The sequence below is a fragment of the Chionomys nivalis genome, chromosome 10, assembly GCF_950005125.1.
Source record: "Chionomys nivalis chromosome 10, mChiNiv1.1, whole genome shotgun sequence".
NCBI classification, from domain to species: Eukaryota; Metazoa; Chordata; class Mammalia; order Rodentia; family Cricetidae; genus Chionomys; species Chionomys nivalis.
In genome coordinates this window covers 48,949,460-48,972,854 of record NC_080095.1, presented here as the reverse complement: position 1 = coordinate 48,972,854, position 23,395 = coordinate 48,949,460, and the positions used below count along the sequence as shown (strand labels likewise).

Genomic DNA, 23,395 nt, shown 5'->3' with positions numbered 1-23,395 from the left:
AGCCCACTGTTCCCTTCTTCTAGCATGCTAATTATCAAGCACAAGCAACACAAAAGCCCCAGCACTCAGGAGGCAGAGGCAGGCAGAATTCTGAGTTCGAGGCCAGCCTGGTCTACAGAGCTAGTTCCAGAACAGTCAGAGATTCACAGGGAAACCCTGTCTCGAAATACTAAAAAAGAAAGAAACACAAACAGCATTTTTCAGTTTGCCACTATGTCTTCTAATTTGGTCTCTTCCTTCAAGGAATCCCCATGCTAATAGGGGAAGTTAATGGAGTTTTCTTTCATAACATAAATGAAAAGCCAAAGTACCTGTAAGTGGGGCCACGATGCCTCGAGGGTAGGTTCATCTTCTTCTGGGTCGAATTCATTGCTGTCACTAGGAGGGAGAGTTCTGAATATATTGCAAGATACCTAAAAATAAACAAGCAGCAATCAGCTCCAAGTACCTTTGGCAGGTGCTCTGGGGACACAGTGCACATGGGAATGCCACAGAACTGAAAATAGGAACCTCTTTCCACGGGTTCCAGGCTGGAACCACCTCGAGGCAAAGCTGGAAGGCCCCAAGGTGACACCCTGCATTCTCACTGCCATCCCGACCCCTATGAGTGGACAAGTCCCATCAGCGCTGATTGTTTACTTACCAGTCCAGTGTGTCTCTAACTAGTCCACTACACTAACACACAAATAAGTACTAATGGCTGGTGAGCACTTTCTCTTCCTCACTCACAATCTACAATTCACAATTTATACGTTTATTGTTACCTCATAATGAAATTTCTGGCATTTGCACAGACCCCCACCCCCAAAAAAATGAATCAGGAAAGAAATTTAAGAACCTTCCTAATAGCCTTTAAAATCACACCTAATCTTGTCTCAAAGGGTTTACAAATTACTATGGAAGTCCAGGATACACTGTATCTGTGTCTAAATCTGGATGAACATAGCATTTCTTTGCCACAGGCAACATCCAAATTAAATACTTACTATAAGTAGAAAAGTGTTGAACTGAGGATGAAGACAACTCAATATATCTCCTACTACATAGGATTGTTATTATTGTTATTATTATTATTACATTATTATTACTACTACTACTACCGGATTCCCATCACAAAACGCCTATTTCTGAAATGCTTTATTAATGCTATTCTGATGGTCCCTTTTTCATTTCCATGCTGTCTCCTCCTCCATACTCACCTAACATTGTAATCAAACACATTCTCTGACCTGAAGACTAAAACAAGGAACAATGGGGACACATAGAGAATGGGAGAAAGGAAAGGTGACAGCACTCCAGAAGCCTAGCAGGACTTTCTACACAGGGGGCAAATGCTGACCTGTAAGGAGCTGCTTCTGTTTCCGTTGTTTTGTTTCCCTAGATAACCCTCGCTGGCCTTAAACTCAAGAGATCTACCAGCCTGCCTCTGCCTCCAGAGTACTTAAATTACCCTGGATTAAAGTGCTACACCTGATTCATGTGCTGATTTGAACACAGAGGAAGAAAAGCTTTTAGAAGACCCATAAGGTGAGTATATTTATTCATTCAAACACCTATTAGTAACTATAATACACACACACATACACACACACACACACACACTGTCCTAAGCACTGGGGAAATAATAATGAACAAAGAATAAAAAAAGTTAAAAGTCCACTTACTCCTTCAGGAAAATTTTATTTCAGTTAAAGTTGTAAGTAATATCCCCACTGCCCAGTTATGAACACTCAGCTCAGGTGGGTAAGCTATGAAAAAGTGACTGAATTTTATTGGAAGTGCAAACAGGAAGTCATTAATGGATTGTATACAGAGGTCACATGACTTGGTTTTTTAAAAAATCAGTCCCATAGCTTCAGAGAGTTTAAGTAGTATAAAAATGACAGAGATAGCTCAAACTAGAGGGTGCCAGAAAAAAGAGGCTATGTGTGTGTGGACTGACAGAAATGATAGCTCACTGGTTAAGAGAACTGACTGCTCTGCCAGAGGATCCAGGTTCGATTCCCAGCACTCAAGTGCTGGCTCACACTCATCACTAGCTCCCGTTCCAGGGGATCTGACATCGTTTTCTGAACTTCACAGGCACCAGGCATGGACACAAAAATACATACAGGCAACACCCCCATACACAAAATGAAATAAATCTTTAAACAAAGGATGAGTTTCCCCAAAATGAAGAATGGGCAAAACAAGAAGTGTTTTTGTTTTGTTTGCTTGTTCTGGTAGAAATACTTGGGGGTGTACTAAAGGCATTAAGACAGACAAACCTAGACTTGTGAAGCAGACAGTTTGGGACTGGAGACACATGAGAACTTGTGTATATGGATACTTAATGCCATGGCATTACTGGATCACTTTGGGAAGGGCTGTGCACCCCAACATTTAAAAACAAAGTAGACCAAAAAGTGCACAATGAAAGCAGGGGTGAACGAGAGGTTGTGGGGGGGTCTCTGAGCTAAAAGAGGAAACTAAAGAGTAAGAAGTAGGCAAAAGCAGTGAATACCATTCAGAGGTCGGAAAAGATGCGCCCAAAGCAGACATGGCAGCCAAGAACATAGCCAAGAAGCACACGCTATGACAGTTCCAATAACCCCTGGGAGCAGAAGAACTCGGCTCCAAGTGGCAGTCAGTGCCCAGTAGAGGAGCAATGGAAGCTAGGATGTCAAGGTCTCCCTACGGCTCTAGGAGGTAAACTGACAATATTTTGTACACAAATGACAGGGGGAAATATTAGAGTACATATTTTTGTTATATAAAACTTTCTCTTCTAGCAATTATGAGATGGTGTACTTAAAAAACTAATGGCTTTTCAAACACCTAGCCACCGAGATGTCTCTTCAGTCGGCCAGCCATATTCCAATTCACAAAATCCTTTACCCAATTTGAAATCACATTTTTATCTGAATAAGTCATTCATACTTAAAATGACTTGGGGAGATGTTTGATAACTTTACCATTCATCAGTTGGCTCTCATCAGTGTTGGCTGTCTTCATGGCTATTCTACAGAATACTTGAGTAGACCCTGGAACTTGTGTGTGGCCTGGGACATGCCAGCTCTCTTAAGTGCTGACCACTTGTTGCAGCAGCCGTCTGTTTTCTGATCTGTCTCAGCCCAGCCATAAGAACTAAAAACCTTGCAATACACTTGTGTTCCTAATACCTCCGAGGTATTCAATAAGCATTTGTGGAAAAAAAAAAAGTTTAGATGTATTTATAAAGCTACAGATTACAGTTTTACTTTAACCATATTTCAATTTAAGTTTTCCAGGTGCAGGTTCTTCAGAAGAACACATATGACAGTACGGTGTTCAAAGCCTCTGGTTTGGTCAGTTTCATCTACTACTACATCAAAAGAACAGCAAAGTGAAGCCGTTTCTTCAGTGTTTCAATAGTTTACTGCTACACTTTCTCCACAGCCTGAGTAAAGAGCTCTCCAGCAAAGAGAAAGAGGGGCCGTGAATGGCCAAGGCTTTGGTCCAGCCTGGAACACAGTATATATAAACAAGATGGCATGGCCTCTAAGAAACTAATCTAAGACTAGGCTGAAAGGGCTACATAAAGCTTTCATTTGCAACATTCTCTAAAGTATAAAATTGGGGATTAACTTCTGTTCAGGCCGGGCGGTGGTGGCGCACACCTTTAATCCCAGCACTCGGGAGGCAGAGGCAGGAGGATCTCTGTGAGTTTGAGGCCAGCCTGGTCTACAAGAGCTAGTTCCAGGACAGAAACCAAAAAGCTACAGAGAAACCCTGTCTCAAAAAAAAAAAAAAAAATAAAATAAAAAAAAAAAAAAAAAAAACACACAACCCTTTCTGTTCAGTTAATTAGAAGCATCCATCAATTCCAGGAATAGCGTGAAACTTAAATACTGTGGCTATAGGGAAACACTAAAATAGAAAGGAAAAGGTTCCTAATAAGAGTTTAGTTGCATTATCACTACAAAGCACATTGCACAGCACCTCCTGTTAACAGACTGTATACCACTGTAGTGCCAAGAATGGAAAACATCCAGAGTTGAAAAACAAAGCCTCAGGTCCTACGTGAATGACTTAAGGACTGGACGAGTTTAAGTGTAATGTTGAGTTCCACACCACTGACCATGAAGTCAAGCTATTACTAGATGGGGAGTAGAGGTCACCTTCATATCACTTGATTTATCTGGACCAGTTTTTATGGGGGGCCCAATATGAAAAAAGGGCCCCTTATAGCTCCCACCCCAACAAGGTGAAAGTCCCCTACTCTAGATTGTAAACTTGCTTCCATTAAAGCATTCATAACCACTGGCAGTCCCGCTGACAGTCACCACATGTGCACACAAGTAGATCCTAAGCACATGTGCACACAAGTAGATCCTAACCACAAGCAACCACCCAATGATGCTCAACCACACAAAAGATCTGTAATGCACTTGTGTGGCTAGATGAAAATATACTTATTTCCAACGTTAAAAACCAAACCCTCTCTATTTAAATATATGAGATACTTGAGGCACTAGTAAGCTTTCTATTTTATTAATTCAGGAATAAATTATCAAAAGTGAACAAGAAAACTTTCAAAGTATATTAGGGAACTGGAAAGCTGCTAAGTGGTTTAGAGTACTTATTGCTCTTTGCAGAGAGCCTGGGTTTGACTCCCAGCATCCACACGGTGGCTCACAACCATCCATAACTCCGATTCTGTAGGTTCTGACCTCTTCCAGCTCCAGGAATACATCAATGCAGGCAAAACACACATGAAATAAGCAAATCAAAGTATACTAGGTTTTCTCAGCTATTTCATTTTAATTTATACGGGTATTAGTATAAAGCAAAAGTATAAAACACAAATCTCTGAGGAAGTCTAACTCATCTTCATCCCAAAGACATAATAAACATTGAATATTATAATCCAACTAAAGACTTGAAAACCCTGTCCTGACCTCCATAGAGTAGCCATGAAGACACAAGAGCAAGGCTAAGGAATGGAAGGAAGCTGGGTAAAAGCCTGTACAGCCCTCTGAAAGGGAGAAACCAAGGCCAAAGACTGAATTCAGGGCTTGTAACACCCTCAGTCAAACCATTAGCAATTCTTATCCAGACTCTTCCCTTTACAGTATGAAGACTAAGTGGACTGAGCATGGAGGTCTTCAAATAGTGTCTAGGGCACATCACAGATAGCCTCCCCGACCACACTCCCAAGGATGGCTTATTCCTTCCCCTTTCTCCGATGACATTTTTCACATTTGGTACTGCCTCACCTCCCCACCCCACCTGTTCACCATCGAGCTCCTTCTTGGGTTCTTGGCCTACCAGGGCCACGCCAAGCACTCACACACTAGCGTCCCTGTCTGGAGTCCCCACTCCTGGCTCAGATCCTTGGCATTTCCAAACCTCTCCACTCTAATGTTGCTTCCTTAAATTCCTTGTTTGCTCTTCTGCTCACATTTTGAGCCCCTCAAGGACTCCTTAGCAGTTTCTCAGTGCTTGGCACCTAACAAATGGAAATAACTAGGCTTGACAAAGAGAAAGAGAAGATTTAGCTAAATCTAAATCTCATATAAACAAGACATTTTAAAGTCAACTCCATGTAATATCTAGGACAGTCTTATTTTTAAAAAAAATATCTGAAGCTCTAATTTAACTAGATACTCTGTATTTGTAGTTGCTAAATCTGATAAGCCTGAAATTACACTATTGCTAGGAAGAGCCCTTGAGGAAGAAGAAATCTCCTCAGACTGTGCTGGGCCGTGAGGGCCTGCCTCTCCTGCTGCTTCTGAAACTTAGGCTCTGCTGACCACTGTGATCAAAACAGATTTCAAAGTACTGGCCAACTGTAAAAAAGAAGACTACAAAATTCCCATTTATGGCCTGATTAGCAAAAGAAAAAAATTTTAATCAATTTTCAATTAAATAATCTATTACCTTGGGGTCTATAATAGCAAAATAAACTGTTACTCTAAAGTTATTTGCCCCTTGCCCAAAATGCTTCACTCCCCCACCCTTTCATCACCATAGAAACTTAACTTCACAACATGATTTTGGCTGATATTTTGTTATTGTGTCTTGTACATTATAAAACATATTGTGGCTGGCAAGAAATAACTACTCCTGAAGCATTGACCAAGTTGGTTACAGAACAGCACAGCAGGGAAGGACAATGCATAGTAATACTTAATCTTTAAGAAGAATGAGTACTTTGATTTCTTTTAGTTATACATATCTTAGCACCATCAATACTTATCATTCTGGTACACTAGGAAGTGATGCATGTTCTAGAGACCTCCCTGTATCACAATATAACAAACTGACCTAAATCATCACCTCTGTGCTCTATAATGTATTTTCTGGACAGCTGAGTACCACCACTATCGAATAACAGAAGAACTGGTTGACCCTAAGAACATTCTTCCCCCTTTAATCAAAACTCAAGTGTATCAACTATAAAAGCACAAATAATGCCATGAGAAGCATAAAGTAGATTCTTGAGGTTACATAAAAGTAAATATTTAAAAAGAAAACCCATGCAGATGGTGTTATCTGGAGAGTAATTCATGCAATTAAGAGGTGCTATTATTTATCTGGCATTCGTCACAGTAAGACCTCACACAAGTAACAATATTAACATCCCGGAGTTTTCCTCTAGCTTATTCACTTACCTGTTCATCCAATAGTCAATCATATATTGAAAAGTCACTAAGTGATTTAATCAAACACCCACAATCCAAATGAGAACCCAGTAAATACAATGTTGAACCTAAACCCTATACATTATTTTCATAACCATTTGTCAACAATGATGAACCCAAATAAATACAGTAATAATGTACCTAGAAAGAAAATATGAAAATTTTATAATAGGTCATCAGCATTTCCCATATATGCCATTTTAGAGAACAATAATATCAGAAGTAAAAAAAAAATAAAGAATATAAATATGACTTAAGTTTCTAAATCAGACTTATCTGAACACGTAAAACTATTTTAAAACATACTAAAACTTGTACTAATAATAAATATTGAACTAAGAACTAAAATTCTAATACATTTTCTAACATTAAGATAATAAACATGAATATATATATATAAATATACAAAATATATAAAAATATAAAGTATCAAGTTACTTACAGCAACACCATATTTAAAAATCATTAATGGGCCAGGCGTGGTGGTGCACGCCTTTAATCCCAGAACTTGGGAGGCAGAGGCAGGCGGGTCTTTATGAGTTTGAGGCCAGCCTTATCTACAGAGTGAGTTCCAGGACAGCCAGCCTTGTCTACAGAGTGAGTTCCAGGACAGCCAGCCAAAGATACAGAGAAACTCTGTCTCAAAAAAAAAAACCAAAAAACAAAATACAAAAACAAACAAACAAAACCCCCCCAAAAAATCATTAATAATCACACAATAATAATAATAAAATCTCTTTAATTCTGCCCCTTTAATTGGTATAGATAAATCTTAAAAATAAGGACAAAAATCTCAAAGCATATTATAACTGTTCAAAGAATTATCAGAAATGACTAAATATTATAATTTTAACGTTAAATAATATTACCAATATACTTTTAATTTTCAAGACAAGAATTTCAAGATGTTACTATTCTGACCATGTTAACTTGCATCAAACAAGACTTCCTAAGTCAAATGGTGTCTACCAATGAATGAATGCCCTGTTTCCCAAGTCAAATGGTATCTACCAATACTGTTTCACAAGGACAAGAAGACAATCAGAAACACTACACATGAGTATGCTCCCGTCCCACGGTTTAGCATACAACTACATCTGTGGACAGTGTTCTGTGCCTGTGAGGAGACCTTCACCAGCTAAGGACACTGCATGGCTTATGTGACAAAGAGACATGCATTCATAAAAACTTCAGGATCTTTTGTAAGTGGATTTAAGAAGATTTCCAAAGATCACAATCTTGGGGCATATTCCCTATCATACCAAATCTGGATTACAGGCTTTCTAGAACACAGCACAACTCTGTTATACCTTCTGAAGACACAGAAAGAACATCATAGAATAGAATGTGTTTTTTTTTAACTCGAGAGGCAAATGATGAAAGAAAACAACAATTTAAAAAACTATAAAAAAGTCACCTGATCAGAAAAATTTAATATTATCGATATTTTCAGAAGACAGTATGAAAGAGATAAAAAACCTTGGGCATGTCCAATTGTCCTAGTTCCTAATAACGAAACCATTTTTCCTTATTTTTCTGTTGTCAAGTGCTTCATTTTGCGAGGTGTGACAGAACATAGCATGGACCCTATCTTCAAAAAAATCAATAATCCTTGAAGTTATTTCTGACTACGTTGGGTATATATGTCATACATATTTATACAAAATCAAAAAATGTGTTTTCATTGTTACTGTGCCTCCTGGAAATGTTTAGTTGGTAATTCTTATGACGATTAGTCCAATTAGATTAAGCATGCGATTAATTATTTCGGCAAATAATTTAGTCCCTTTATATTCTGGGTTTCAGAAGGATAAGAGCCCTGTCAACCACAAAGAAAAAAGGAACATGTCCTGGACGATCAAGAACAGAAAGCCAAAAACTCAGAATACATATCAATATAAGGACAGAATTCACAGAGGCACTACTGTATTCATATAGCAGGAAAGGAAACAACCTAAATGTTCATATAACAACAGAAAATCTGATCTCTAGCATGAGGTGGGTAGACATGCCCACAAATTTGGACAAGAATATAAACAGTGAAAAAGAAAAATTATAACACATTTTATACACGAGTGTTTAAATGAAAAAAATCTACAGCAATTCTTAAGACCTTAGATACATGCTATCTGTATACTGAAAGAAAGCAGGTTCACCAATGTGTGTGTATGTGTGTGTGTGTAAATATGTGTACACATGCATATGTACATATAGACTGATATACAGAGATGTATAAAAGTATACACTTGCACACAGCATTTGATGCCATTTACACTAAGCTGGAAACTACAGAACTACATAGTGGTGTTACTGTCAGATCAGCTGTCAGAACAGCTGTGCCCTAACCCTCTCTATACCACTATAGTTTTACTTTAAATGGGGCCTCTAAGGAGACAGAGACAGTGGGTTTTTCAGGACTGAGAATGGCTGGGCTGATTCCTTTTCATCATTATCTAGGTCATTGGCTAATAAAGAAACTGCCTTGGCCCATTTGATTGGCCAGCCTTTAGGCGGGTGGAGTAAACAGAATAGAATGCTGGGAGGAAGAGGAAGTGAGCTCAGATGCAGGGCAGCTCCTCTCAGAGTCAGATACGATGAAGCAAGCCGCCAGGTCAGACATGCTGAATCTTTCCTGGTAAGACTGGTGCTACACAGATTATTAGAGATGGGTTGATCGGGATATGAGAATTAGCCAGTAAGAGCTAGAGCTAATGGGCCAAGCAGTGTTTAAAAGAATACAGTTTGTGTGTCGTTATTTTGGGGCATAAGCTAGCCAGGCGACCAGGAGCTGGGGCGACAGGAACACAGCCCGCAGCTCCCTTCAACAATTATCTATCTCTGCGGATTCCCCTTTGGATCTTCTCTCTTGCAGTGACTGATGTTCTAGAGAAGGGCAATCTAAGCTGTGACTTGGCAGGAGGGTAATCTGGAAGCTGGGAAAGATGCTTAAGGATCTTCTCATTCGGAGTAGTCCCTACTTTCTGAGAGATCCCCCTTCCCTGGACACTGCCTACAGTCCCCAAGTGATAATTCTCTCAAGTTTAAGGATCTCTGGAGAGGGGACTGTTTGAGGGAAATCACTTTACTACCTGGTTTAGAGAGAGTGAAGAACCATTAGCTATGGCTTCTTAGATAAACTTTGCTCCAGAAGCCCCTGGTTTTGTCCCCAGGCACCCTTTCTTTGTGCTGCATTTGTGTCTCCTCCTTGTTGTTAAGGGGTCTGACTTAGATCACTTCCAGGGCACCTTTGCCTCTTTGCCACGGCTTCAGATCCACCTTTCTCTGATCAGACAAGGTAGTGAAAGCAACTTCATCTGCTACCCAGCTCGCAAAACACTGACTCTGTGATCTCTCTCCATTTTCTATGTCTTCACCTCTTATTTTCATAAATTTAGTGAGATTTTACGTGGTAAAGGAAATAAACGTATGCACATGTTCGATTTATTTTCTAAAGAATCAGCAACTAATTTCCTATTAAAATATTTCTTCCATCCTCCAAAACTCTTACTAATCCAATAATTTAATTTCCTTATGCAAATACATCAATCCCTTTTTATTGGGAAAGAATCCAATGAAACAGCAAGAAAACCAAATAGCAGCTGCTCTAATCTTAGCCAAAGCAAAATGAGAGAGCCACACAAGCCTCCTGCCTCACAGGTGGACGGTAGTGGGTCTTAGCGGGAACAAAGCAGAACACTAAAGCACATTCAGGGTCTGGAGATGAACACAGAATTCAAATGAATGGATCTGAGTCGCCCTTTCCTTAGATGAAAAGGCACAAGAATCTTAAGAGGAAATGTCAGCCCCAGAATTCGTCCCTGGCAAACTGTCCTCAGCTTTTTGTCAGGCCACCATTTTCACCTTGGCCTGTGGATATCCTTCGTTCCTCCACTTCCAGTTCAGAACAGCACTGACGTCATCTTAACTGGGTCTACTCAGAACCAACTGCCTCCCTGACCCCACTTATCCCGGAAGGGTGCGCCTCTTACCTTCTTACTCTTTCATTAGGCTGCTATTTGTTCGGCCCTTTGGAGCTGTCCCGGGTTTTATACAATTATTAAATTCATCAAACTTTCACTGCCTAAAACATTAACTATGCCTAAATTTGAGATTTTAAAGGGAAAAGTGAAGACTGGGATGAAATTGGTTAAAAAAGAAAATGTACCGAGTACCCAAATTTAAATAATGATTTCCTGTGACGCGCATACGGAAACAAATACAGGGAGATAATTTCCACAGTCTTCTCCATTTCTTTTCACTCTGGGCCCATCTGACAAGGTCAGGACAACAGCACTTAAGTAGCCACCATTGTGTGCTAAACTGCTTGTCTTGTCCCCCTTAGGAGAGCAGAGACCTTCCTCACAGATTGGAAAAGGAAAGACATATGTCTATTTCACACACTATGCAAGAACACCCGTGACTTCCTGCCCACATCTGTCTCCCTAGCTTGCTAAGCTCTCTCTCTGTGATCTAGACTCGTCCCTGACTTTCCTACTGCCACAAGTCCAACCACAAACCCTCTACTACAATTGGCTTCTATTTCAAGATTAAACTTAGTTCAAAACACAGGACACCTTTTTACCCGATGAAATGGTTACAGGGATGTTGAATTAGTTATCTGGTCTGTCATCCCCACACAAACCATCACAGGGAAATAAAACTTCACGCAGAGATGACTATATTGCATTCTCTCCAAAATTGGAAATGTAGCAGTGAATCCAAAAGTGAAGATTGTTGATATTAAATCTTAGAATCCAAATATCGAGGTGTAAACACCGCAGCAGTCAGTGTTCACTCTGCATAAACACAGCACAGACCCTAGTGCCACTGGCGTCTGCAGACAGGACCTATCCCCGATTCCCCCCACCACAGCCCCCTCAGGCAGGCCAGGAGACAGGCTTGCTCAACCTGGAGAACTGGTAGTTTCTGAGAGCCAAAATCTATAAACTGATAAAAGAATTCTTTGGCTTTAACATGGGATTTTTTTTTTTGAGATCATAAATGTTGAACAACTCCTTTGAACACAAATGCTGAACAACTCCTTTGAACATGGAGATTCAAAATCAGCTAACGCTATGAAAAAAATTGGCATTTTAAAAGAAAGCCTCTGAGAATTGGGATTTTAAAAGAAAGCACAATCTATTCCTGATGTGTACTTCTAGCCAAGGGTCCTTGCTCCCACTTGGAAACACTATGCTGGGATGAAGAGATGGCTCAGTGGCTAAGAGCCATTGGTTGTTCTTCCAGGGGACCTGGGTCCAACTCCCAGCATGCACATTAGTGAATCATAACCTATGTAACTCCAGTTCCAGAGGATTTAAGGCCTCTGTGGGCACTGTATGCATGTATGTGGTTCAGACATACATGCAGGCAAAACACTCATACACATAAAGTAAAATTCAATCAAAAAAATGGAAGGAAGGAAGGAAGGAAGGAAGGAAGGAAGGAAGGAAGGAAGGAAGGAAGGAAGGAAGGAAGGAAGGAAGGAAGGAAGGAAGGAAGGCAGGCAGGCAGGCAGGCAGGCAGGCAGGCAGGCAGGCAGGCAGGCAGGCAGGCTAATACTAAAAAAGAAACACTACAAACTGTCACCACCTCTTCTTGAGCACCTATTTCTTGGTCTCTATGACCTTTCATTGGTCAAACAATGCCCTAAACTAGCTTATGGATAATTAATGCACACATGACATCCATCTACCACACAGACCCTGCCTGTAGATAACAGCCTGCTGCTGGCTCAAACACCATTTCGACATCACTACCTTAGGATCCCCTTAGTCCCCACACTCTTATCAAGAGCATCACAGATTAAAAAGCTCCATTTTCTAGCACCTCTATCATCTCATCGTAACAAAACTTGAACTTTGTTGGGTTTTTATTTTTGTTTGTTTGTTTTTTAAGGAAAACACCAAAGGCCCTAAAATGAAAGTGCCTGCATTAGTCCAGACAGTGTTCTGCCTCACCCACTAATGGGCTAAACTCCTGCACAGTGGGCAACACACAATATATCAAAACTAGTCCCTTTTTTTGTTTTTTTGAGACAAGGCTTCTCTGTATACCGCTGGCTATTCTGGAACTTGCTCTGTAGATCAGGCTTGCCTTGAACTCACCGCCTCCAGAGTGATGGGATTAAAGGCATGTGTCACCATGCCCGGCTTTCAAAATTATTCTTTAATAAAAATCTTCTGTTACCTATAGTTCCAAGAGCCCAGAAATATCATCACTACGGCTTGGTCAGACATTTTATTAAAAAGTCTACTTGCTCTCCAGCTTATCAAATAATCATAGCCAGTCCTATTTTTACTCATAAGCATCTTTCTTGTATGTGTCATCCCCAAGCTCATAGCCGCTCTCTGCCAGGACACATCCTGTTTTCTCTTCCATTGCTCTGGAACTCTGGTGAGCACGTGTGCTTTCACTCTCCAGGGCCCTTATCCTCTCTCCACACTGCAGGGGAATCTCAGAAGTCACCGGGCAGCACATCTCGTCTTGTCTTCCTCACAGATCAGGTTTGCCTTTAAATACTGGTCAGGAGCCAGCTCCCTCCTGGAAATGACCTGCTCCTCCTTTTCCTGCCAAATTCCTGCCTCGGGCATTACAGTCTCTGAGAATTCCATGCTGAGGACACTTGCTTTCTCTGCTTTTTCCTGATAATCCCCCACCAGTGTGGTGCAAGCCGCTTTCTTCTGGGAGAATCAATCCTTCTCTCCCTTTCTCCCATCTCTCCCGTCTCTCGGCAAAGAAATAACTATACCATACAAATGCCAAGAGCCAGGCCTGTTTAAGATCCTCGTATCCATGCTGCAATGTCCCCCTTCTGAGTGGACTTTCAAGCACTGCTATACCTATAAAGTGTGTGTTCATTTCCAAGGGTAAGTTAAAAGGTTGGGGAGAGACACTACAACCTTGAACGCAGTACTCTAATTACTCTGCACGCCTCTGCTGCCAGTTTTCGGGGGGGGGGGGCAGAAGTAGATTCTCAGTACAGTGGGATGATATTATCGGATATCAGTGATTGACAGGCCACACCTCTCAAAGAACATTACATATACTGGAAACATGGAACAACCTTAGTTAAAGCAGTTAGGCTAGAAGGGCTACAATTTGGAAATTAAGCAAATAGTTTATTTCCTAAGTAAAACAGGCTGTTGTTTTAAGAAAACTAAAATCAATCATAGTTAAAATCCCTCTCAAAGTTCTGAAGAATTCTTGAGGGACAATAAATTGTTAAGACAGGATACACAAATGTATCAGGAAAAATTATGTAGGTGACTTACAGAGAAGCTGGAAGAGAGTGAGAAAAGTATGACCAACACATTCTAACACTAACACATGCATGAAATTTTCAAAAGATAATTAAGTTTTTCTCCATTAAAGAGTGAACATGGCTACCCACAATCAACATATCAGCCGCCCTTGTCAGAAGCAACCAAAAATACAAGAAAGGACTTAAGAATCTTTAGATTTAGGGCTGGAGAGACAGCTCAGTGGTTAAGAGCACTGGCTGCTTGTTCTTCTAGAAGTCCTAAGTTCAGCACTAACACAGTGACTCACAACGGCCCATGACTGTAGTCCCCTGGGATCCAATGCCCTCTTCAGGTGTGCACATATGCAGACAAAACACCCACATACACAAAATACAAAATCTTTTAAGGGAAGGAGGGAGGGAGGGAGGGAGGGAGGGAGGGAGGGAGGGAGGGAGGGAGGGAGGGAGGGAGGGAGGGAGGGAGAAAGGAAGAAAGGAGGAAGGAAGGATCTTTAGATTCAGAAAAATTCAAGGGGGCCAGGCATGGTGGCACAATCTTTAATCCCAGCACTCAAGAGGTAGAGGCAGGTGGATCTCTGAGTTCAAGTCCAAACCTTGTCTACAAAATTAGTTCTAGGACAGTCAGAAATACAAAGAGAAACCCTGTCTCAAAAAAACAAAGAAAAGAAAAAGAAAAAGTTTAAGGGGAAAAGCATAGTACAGAGGCAACACACACGCAAATACACAAATTAATATATAACAGAAATTCTAATTGTGTTAACTGTTATTAACAACTTAACCAAACTGACATTAAGATAAAGTTGCTCCCAGAAGCAATAGCTTATTAAATGAAAATCCCAGTGCCAGGAGTGGGCTACCACCCTAAAAGCTGTTGGTCAGGGAGCCTCCTGGAGACCCCCAAATAACCCAATTGCCGTTGCTATTGGTTGTCCATTCTGGTAGAACACAAAGAAAGCAAACTAGATTCGGCCTGGAAACTTCCTCCCTGCGGCCTAGCCTTCACGGTATCAAAAGGCGCTATGCAGGCTCCTAGGGGAGAATAGGCAGCAATAGTCTTGTGCAGCTGTAGACCACGTGCAGCAACCCTGTCCAGCCCGCAGGATCAGCCTGTTCGCGTAACAGTGGTCAGTCTGTCACGACAGTAACCAACCACTTCCTGACTGTTGCCTGTCCTACAGCACAGAATCCACACGTGCTATCATGAACCCAGTTAAAGGCCATGGCCAGGGAGGTCACGGCACTAGTGGGAAGTCACACTGCTGTTTTGAAAAACGGACATAATGCACCTGTCAAACTATTTTCAAGACAACTTCAAATGGCCTTAGGATAGTGCTGCCAGCAGCTCTGGTCATGGAGTCTTCCCTTTGCAGTGATCAGTAGTGACAACAGAGACTAATAAAAGGTCGAGCATTAAGAACAAATGATTAAGGGCTGGGGAGATGGCTCTGTGGTTAAGAGCACTTGCTGGGCTCAGTTCCCAGTACCTCTGGTGGCTCATAACCATCTATAACTCCAATGCCAGGAAATCCAAGACCCTTTTCTGACCTCTGCAAGCACCAGGCACAAACTTGCTAAACAAACACATAGATGTAGCAAAACACTAATACATATAAAATCTAAAAAAAGAAAACAGAAAAAAAAGAAGAATAAATGACTAGGGCTAGAGAGATGGCTCAGCAGTTAAGAGTTCAGATTACTCTTACTGAAGATCCAAGTTTAATTCTCAGCACCCATGCCAGATACTTCACACTCACCTGTAACTTTGTCTCCAAAGGATCCAACACCCTCTTCTGGCCTCCTCGGGCACATTCACTTATATACACAAATCTCTACACAGACACACAGACACACCACACACATAAGATTTATTATTTACTTTTATTTTATATGTATGGGTGTTTTCCTTGCATATGCATATGTGCACCGTGTACATGCAGTGCCCTCAGAGGTCAGAAGAGGGCAACAGATCTCCCAGGATTGGAGTTACAGATGGCTGTAAACCATCATGTGCTCTTACACTGGCTGTAAGCAGGCAATGCTCTTAACCACTGAGCCATCTTTCTAGCCCCAGTATTTTTTTTAAAAGGACAAATGACTTTGAATACATCCATAAACAGGACATCTGAATCACCTCCTCTGAGGCTCAAGGAACATCAAAGAAGGGGTAGAAAGACCAGAGGAGCTGGACAAAGTGGGTGGGAACTAGTGTGCAATGCTAGCCTCGGGACATGGCATGACTGTTGTACTCTTCAACAACCAGCAACTGTGCTACTTACAGAAGATCTGCACAAGACTGTGTATACTGCCTGGGAGTAGAAGGGGCTCACTGGACCCCCAACCTTCCACGAGGATTTATATGTAGTTAACAGTTGATGGAGGAAGAAGACATTTCCTTCAACGGCATGGCCAGTGGTGGAGGTGCTCAGGAATGTGTAAGCAAACCCCTACATCCTGGCCCATTCGCCTGTAACTACTCAAACTCACCAGATCCCATGCTCCCAAAAAGGAAAGGGGCACGAAGGTAGAAGCAGGGCTAGCTGGGAAGAGAAAGAGGATTAGCAGACAGGGAAACAATGGAGAGCAATAGAAGGAAGGAGTGAATTATGACCAAAATAGGTCGAGGTGTGAAAATGCTATAATGAAACCTATTATAATTAATACACAGTAATAAAAATACTTAAACAGAAAACCTAAACAGTTATACATACATTTACAATATTGAATATATGAACAAAGAACCTCCTATGGGGGCTGGAGGTGCAGTTTCAGTGGAAAAAGTGCGTGGGTTCGGTCCCTATCACTGGGGAACAAAGAGAAAGAGCTCTTCACAGAGCAAATTCCAGTTCCAGGCAGTTTCACGCTCTCACCTAGACATCTAGTGCAGATGGTCAATGCACATATGGCAAAATCAAATTTAAGCCGTTTGAGAATCTTTCCTTCCACATAAAAATACACAGAACACACACATAAAACTGCAGTCAATATCAGAGAGTTCAGTAACACCAAGAAATAAATCTGCATACCTCAAGACAATAAATACTGCTAAAGGAACATTAACCAGAGTAGCACAGGGTGACAGATTAAGGAAAAGGCAAAATACCTGTCAGTTTCTGTTCCTCGGACAAATGGTAAAGTTTAACATCTGCCTCTAGCCTTGACTAGTTGATTCTCTCTATTCTCTCTAAAAATGTCTTTTAGTGACTTCATTATTATAGTCGTAACCTCTGTCCTATGTACCAAGAATCTAAATTTCTAATATGCTTCTGCGGTCCTATATCTTGAACTTGCCCATTCTCAAATTTTCCCAATAACTCTAGTTATCAAACACCTTTCTCATATAGCACCATTTAGTTATCTCCAAAATCTAGTCAGGGTATAATTGTATTCACTATCAAATGCAAGACATGACAAGCGACAAGCTCTTACATTCCCATCTGTGACCATTTCCAATGCTGCATTTAATAAGCTAATGCTATATTAATAACAAGAAGTCCTTTATCTTTCAGTCAACAGGATACACAGTGAAGTTAACAAAACATCCTGAATTAATTTGTAGGCAGACTCTGAGGCCCTTAATTGAGAATTTCTAATTCTCCACAAAACTGTATTAGTCTAGTAAGAGGCTAATATGAGAGCTATAGTTTCCAGTTAAACCAAGAACGTATTTTTAAACAATGAGCACTTATTATTGAAGGGGGGGGGGGACGACTAGTGACCGAGAAACAATATGAAGGACTCAAGGAAGATCTCAAGAGAAGGAAAAGACTATTCAATATACTTTATACTAAAGCTGCATTAACTCTGAAACTCGAATATCCTCAGTTTGCAGTATACAGAGAGATTTAATCACACAGTGGGAACAACACAGGCTTGAAACCAAGACTAGTCAAGTCATAAAGACAAAATATGAAAATAATAACAGCAGTGACCATGTGATAAAGTTCTGTAGTTGTTGTAGGGAAAAAAGGTAATATTTTACTCAAATGAAGCCAGCATATCCTAGGTCCCACTGCTACAGGAGGAATCACTGTCTGTCACCATGGTCTTAACTTCCTCGTTCTGCCCACTCCTCAACCACCTTGCTGCCACCTGGACCATGGAACAGAGAGCAGCGTCCCATCCCTGTACCTGCCTCCTGCACATCCCCATGCTGACAAGGAGCAGCTCTGTATCTGCCTTTCCACATTAGGCTTCCCACAGGAACTTCAACAGCAACCACAAAAACTCAACTCTCGGTACTTGGAAGCTGGGATTTGGGGCTGCAGCTTTGTCCTTCGGGTTTGCTTCGTCACCCTATCCTACCAGCGCCCCAGCCCCACATTGCATCTGCCGCCGGAGGTCCCCACCATGGCTCCTATCGGAAGAAAGCGGAAGGCCGCGCCGGCAGAGACTGTGGACAAGCGCGAGAAACTGGCGGAGGGCCCGGCGGTGGTCATTGAGCACTGCACGAGCTGACGCATCTACGGGCGCCACGCTGCTGCCCTGAGCCAGGCTCTGCAGCTGGAGGCCCCAGAGCTGCCTGTGCAGGTGAACCCCTCCAAGCCGCGGAGGGGCAGCTTCGAGGTGACGCTGCTGCGCACGGACAACAGCCGTGCTGAACTCTGGACCGGTATAAAGAAGGGCCCGCCACGAAAGCTCAAATTTCCTGAGCCTCAAGAGGTGGTTAAGGAATTGAAGAAGTACCTTTCCTAAGGTCGTTGGGCAGGGAGCCCCCATGCTGAGCCTTCATTCCCTGGAGATGTTGAAGCATTTATGACAGTGCATGGCCAAACTTAAGCTGTGTACCTGAAGCCACAGTTTCTTCACCAGAAATGATGGTTCCGTTGTGAGGCAGCCCTTGTAAAAGTTATTTGGATTGGTTTAATAAAAGTTAAAATTAAAGTGAAAAAAAAAAAAAAAAAAAAAAAAAAAAAAAAAAAAAACTCAACTCTCAGCTTCCAAGCAAAACCTGCTGTCCCTTAACAGAAGCACCACAATGACCACAGCCATCTAAAGCACCACGGGGGCTTATGCCACAGCCATCGAATCTCCTTCCTCTCAAAATAGCCACATAAACTATAAGTGGCTTTTCTGCACTTTTAGGTGACTCTCATGAAGTTCTCTCCCTCCCTCTCTCCCTTTCTTGCTTTCCTACCCTATCACCTGCTGTTGGCTTACGGCTGCACATCTTTGCCAGTGCAACACTCCCCTAGGGATCCTGCCTTACAACACTCTATCTGTTCTACTGCTATTAAAATATAAAATGCCAGCCAGGTGGTAGTGGCGCACGCCTTAAATCCCAGCACTGAGGGGTGGGGGGGCAGAGGCAGGTGGATCTCTGTGAGTTCAGACCAGCCTGGTCTACAGAGGCTGGTTCCACAAAACGGTTCAAAGCTACACAGAGAAACCCTGTCTCGAAACACTAAAAAAGAAAATTAAGAAAATACAAATAAATATATATGTACATGTATATGTGTACAAATATATATACATACACACACACACACACACACACACACACACAAATATACCAGTCTTCTCCTTCAAGCCTTCTGATGGGTCTCCACTGTCTACGAGGTACTTCCACAAACTGACACACATTAACATCTTTCAGCTGCCCAAACTTGGTGCTCACTTGCGCACATGCTCACAAACAACTGTTAATGCTACAACATTGCACCGCATCTCTTGTATAGCAAGTGGTTTGGGGATTCCCTGGTAGTTCAGTCACCTGGAAAATCTTTTCACATCCTATTAAAGCTTTACTCATTCTGGATACTCTGCCATGACCCCACACACACCTACCTCGAATCAACCTTCTCTCTCTCTTCCTACCTTACCTAATACATAATTCTATTAGTATAACATCTTTTAATTTGTTCATATTACACTTTACTTTCTACTGTTGGCAGGAAATAACCTCTTTTTTTAACCATCCAAACATTAATATGCGTATGAGCTGGATAAGGTGGCACACGCACGTAATCTCAGCACTGGGGAAGAAACTAAGGCATCATAAAGTGAGACTGATTTAGGCTACAAAGTAAGTTCTTGCCAGCCTACACTACATACCGAGGTCCTGTCTCAAACAAACCAAAGGCTGGGAATATATAGCTCAGGGCTGATGCACGATTAATTAAAGCTCAAAGACTGATACTGGGGTTCAACCTAAAGATTCGAAAAGCAAAAGCAGCCAGGCTCTTACCTTGCCCTCAGTCCAAAATGGCGATTCTGCCTCCAGGAATCTCAGAATGAGACTGAGAGCTGTCTCCTCCCATCTTATACTCCTCTCGAGGGCTGGGATTAAAGGTGTGCACAACTGGGATTGAAGGCATGCACCACCTGGTTTCTATGGCAAACTAGTGTGGCTACTGGGATTAAAGGTGTCTGTCATCACTGCCTGGTCTATAGGGCTGATCAGTGGGGCTGTTTTATTCTCTGATCTTCAGGCAAGCTTTCTTTATTAAAATACAAATGAAATGCCACTATATAGTGTAGTGATGTTTGCCTAGAATATATAATGTCCTAGGTTTGACACTCAAGACCACCAATTTATTTTTTTTAAGTAAAAGTATGGTAGTAAGTCATTCAATAAATACCACCTAAAACCAACAAAGCCAATGCTTTCACCAGCAAGACTGTATCTCACATTTGGAGCACCCTCAAATGAAGTATTTTTAGAAAAGACATGCAAATACAAATATAGATATAAAATCTACATAGTTCAGCAGGACAGTGGTGGCGCACGCCTTTAACCCCAGCACTCAGGAGGCAATGGCAGGCAGATCTCTGTGAGTTCGAGCCCAGCCTGGTCTACAGAGCTAATTCCAGGACAGCTAGGACTATCACACAGAGAAACTCTGTCTCGAAAAAACAAAAAACAAAACAAAAAATACAGAGAGAGAGAGAGAGAGAGAGAGAGAGAGAGAGAGAGAGATCAAATTTAGATAAATAAAAATGAATAGGCTACTGGAAGACAAAAAAAATCTAAGAAATATTTCAAATGGATAAATGTGACAAAACCAAAAGACATTATAAATAGAATGTAACTAAAAAAAAAAAATGCCATAAAAACAAAAGTTTGACCCTGGAGAGAATGCAGAGTACAATACAACAAGGCCTAAAGTAACGCAAGGTCATGATACCTTTTTCCATTAGAGAAGACACCACAAAAATACAAAAGAAACCACTTACCTAAGTGAGCGGCTACTCTGGGAAGTGATTAGCAAACCTTGAGAAAGCCATTCTAAATGACTTGGATAGTGTCGGTCAAAAGTCATCCATTTCAGAACCGGAAGATTCTGAGATATCATCAGCTCCCTTCACTAAGAAGAGAAGAAACTGAAGCTTGGGAGAAAAATGAGTTACCAAAGACTCGTCACTAGAACTTCCACATGCTCTCCCTGGGACTCTGCCCTCTGTAACCACTCTTCCCCTGAAGGTAGGTTGTATGATATGCTGTTGATTATATGTACACATAAAATGTTTTTCTGTCATTCTAGTAGCCTGTGGGTGGTGCCCAGACTTCATTTGGATGGTAAAAGTAGCTTCCCAAACTCATACCTTCCTTTCTACTTCATTTGTCCCTCATAAGAAAACCAACTCTCCAAGTATAAGTCCCAACAGGTTGGATCAGCTTTGAGTATTAAGGCTGACAGCATGCCATGTCATCCTGACTCATTACTCATCCTGGTTTTCAAAACCCAGCTAGCATTTCATTAAAAACACTACGACTTCCTTATCCAGGCAAAGTGATTTCATTTCACAATCACAAGAAAGAGGAGCAGGTAGGGGCAGGTGACTGCTCCCCAGGCAGGATCATCTTGGAGCTACAGAAATTGAGAGAAACTAAGGCAATGGAACTGAATACATCCAGCTGAAAGAGAATGTAACTATAAACGGGGACCATGCATATTCAAGTATCTAACAGCAAGACATAATAATGTTATTTACTAGTGATGGTGCAAGCCTTTAATCTCAGCACTAGGGAGGCAGGTGCAGGTGGATCGCTGTGAGTTTGAGGACAGCCTAGTCTACAGAGTGAGTTTTTCAGGACAGTCAGAGCTACACAGAGAAACCCTGTCTGAGAAAAACAAAACAAACGCTAAATATTCTGCCATGTGATAGGGACTAGTCTAAGAGATTTACACACTTTATTGGTAATCTTCACGATCCCCACCCCAAGAGAGGCATGACACAGGGAGATAAGCAGTACCAGAATCTCTGCACACAAGAACCTTAGAGGTGGGGAGAGAGAACAAAAATGACCTTTGGTTCCAAGCCTTCTTACACTTTTAGCCTGTACACACACAATGAAGTCCTGAGAATACCAATGTGCACACGGCACAGTCATTTATTTAGGCAGACTTCTTAGTACCATATGAAAACTGAGGACCCCCAAAACAAGCAATTCTCAGACATAAAGTTCAAGGGGGTTTACTTTCTATTCTATCATAAGAACTTCTTATCTATACATATTCCAAATTGCATACGTGCCATAGCAAATAAGCTGTTAACAAATTCTACAAATTATATATGAAAAGACAATATACATCTGAGAACCCTACACACAGTGACTTTGAAGTACTCTAGAACAATATGCATGAAACCTATTCAAAGCTGCCTAAAGCAGAGCTCAAGAATGTCTTAAAGCAATATAAATGGCTTAAAGGAGACGGAAATGAAGGGCAGGAAACAATGGACTCTCTTAGGAGACTAAAACTGGCGAAGGAGGGGCTGGAGAGATGGCTCAGCGGTTAAGAGCACTGCCTGCTCTTCCAAAGGTCCTGAGTTCAATTCCCAGCAACCACATGGTGGCTCACAATCATCTGTAATGAGGTCTGGTGCCCTCTTCTGGACTTCAGGCATACACGCATAAAGAATATTGTATACATAATAAATAAATATTAAAAAAAAAAAACTGGCGAAGGATAAGCTGGTTCACAAAATGAGGAATTTTTGCATTATGCTAAATAGTAGGTTTAGTGACTCAACATAACTGAATGATAGAGTATCTTCATTACAATTTCAGAGCCTGAAATCTCTGAAATCAGTTAGGCTCAGCTAAGAGGCATAACAGAGCCTAAGACATACGGGACAGTTCCTCTCTAGGACGCTTTATCTCTTACTCGGAAAAAAAGGGAAAGCACATTTCCTAAGAGTGGACTGCCAAGAAGCAGAGGACCTGAAGGATGGAGAAAGCACTGAGCCTGTCAGAAAGAGCGGCACACTGTAAGCCAGCCATGTGGGGGAAACAAGAATTAGAATTAGGCGCCAAACCCTAAGGTACATGAAGGGGTGAAACGGGGAGAGAGGGAGATCAAATGCTGGTAAAGAGACAGAGCAGCAGGGCTCTCATTTCAGTTACTCTGGGAGTTAGTTTGATGGTGACTTACAAAATATTTATCCTAAGACCCAGGAATTACAACCCTCACTGTCTACCCAAAGGATCTGAAAATGTATGCCCCACACAAACATGCAGATTGCC

At 41.5% G+C, this 23,395-nt stretch overlaps 1 protein-coding gene and 1 pseudogene across 2 annotated transcripts in view; one reads left to right on the top strand and one right to left on the bottom strand.

Moving 5' to 3' along the window:
• Positions 1-23,395, bottom strand: part of Ppp2r5e (protein phosphatase 2 regulatory subunit B'epsilon) — a 143,950-nt gene that overhangs the window by 43,762 nt on the left and 76,793 nt on the right. For both annotated transcript variants that reach the window (XM_057782234.1, XM_057782235.1), the window contains exon 4: positions 312-413. In XM_057782234.1, coding sequence (XP_057638217.1) covers positions 312-413 — 102 coding nt within the window. The remainder of the gene's footprint in view (positions 1-311; positions 414-23,395) is intronic.
• LOC130882312 (selenoprotein H-like) lies at positions 18,171-18,810 on the top strand (annotated as a pseudogene).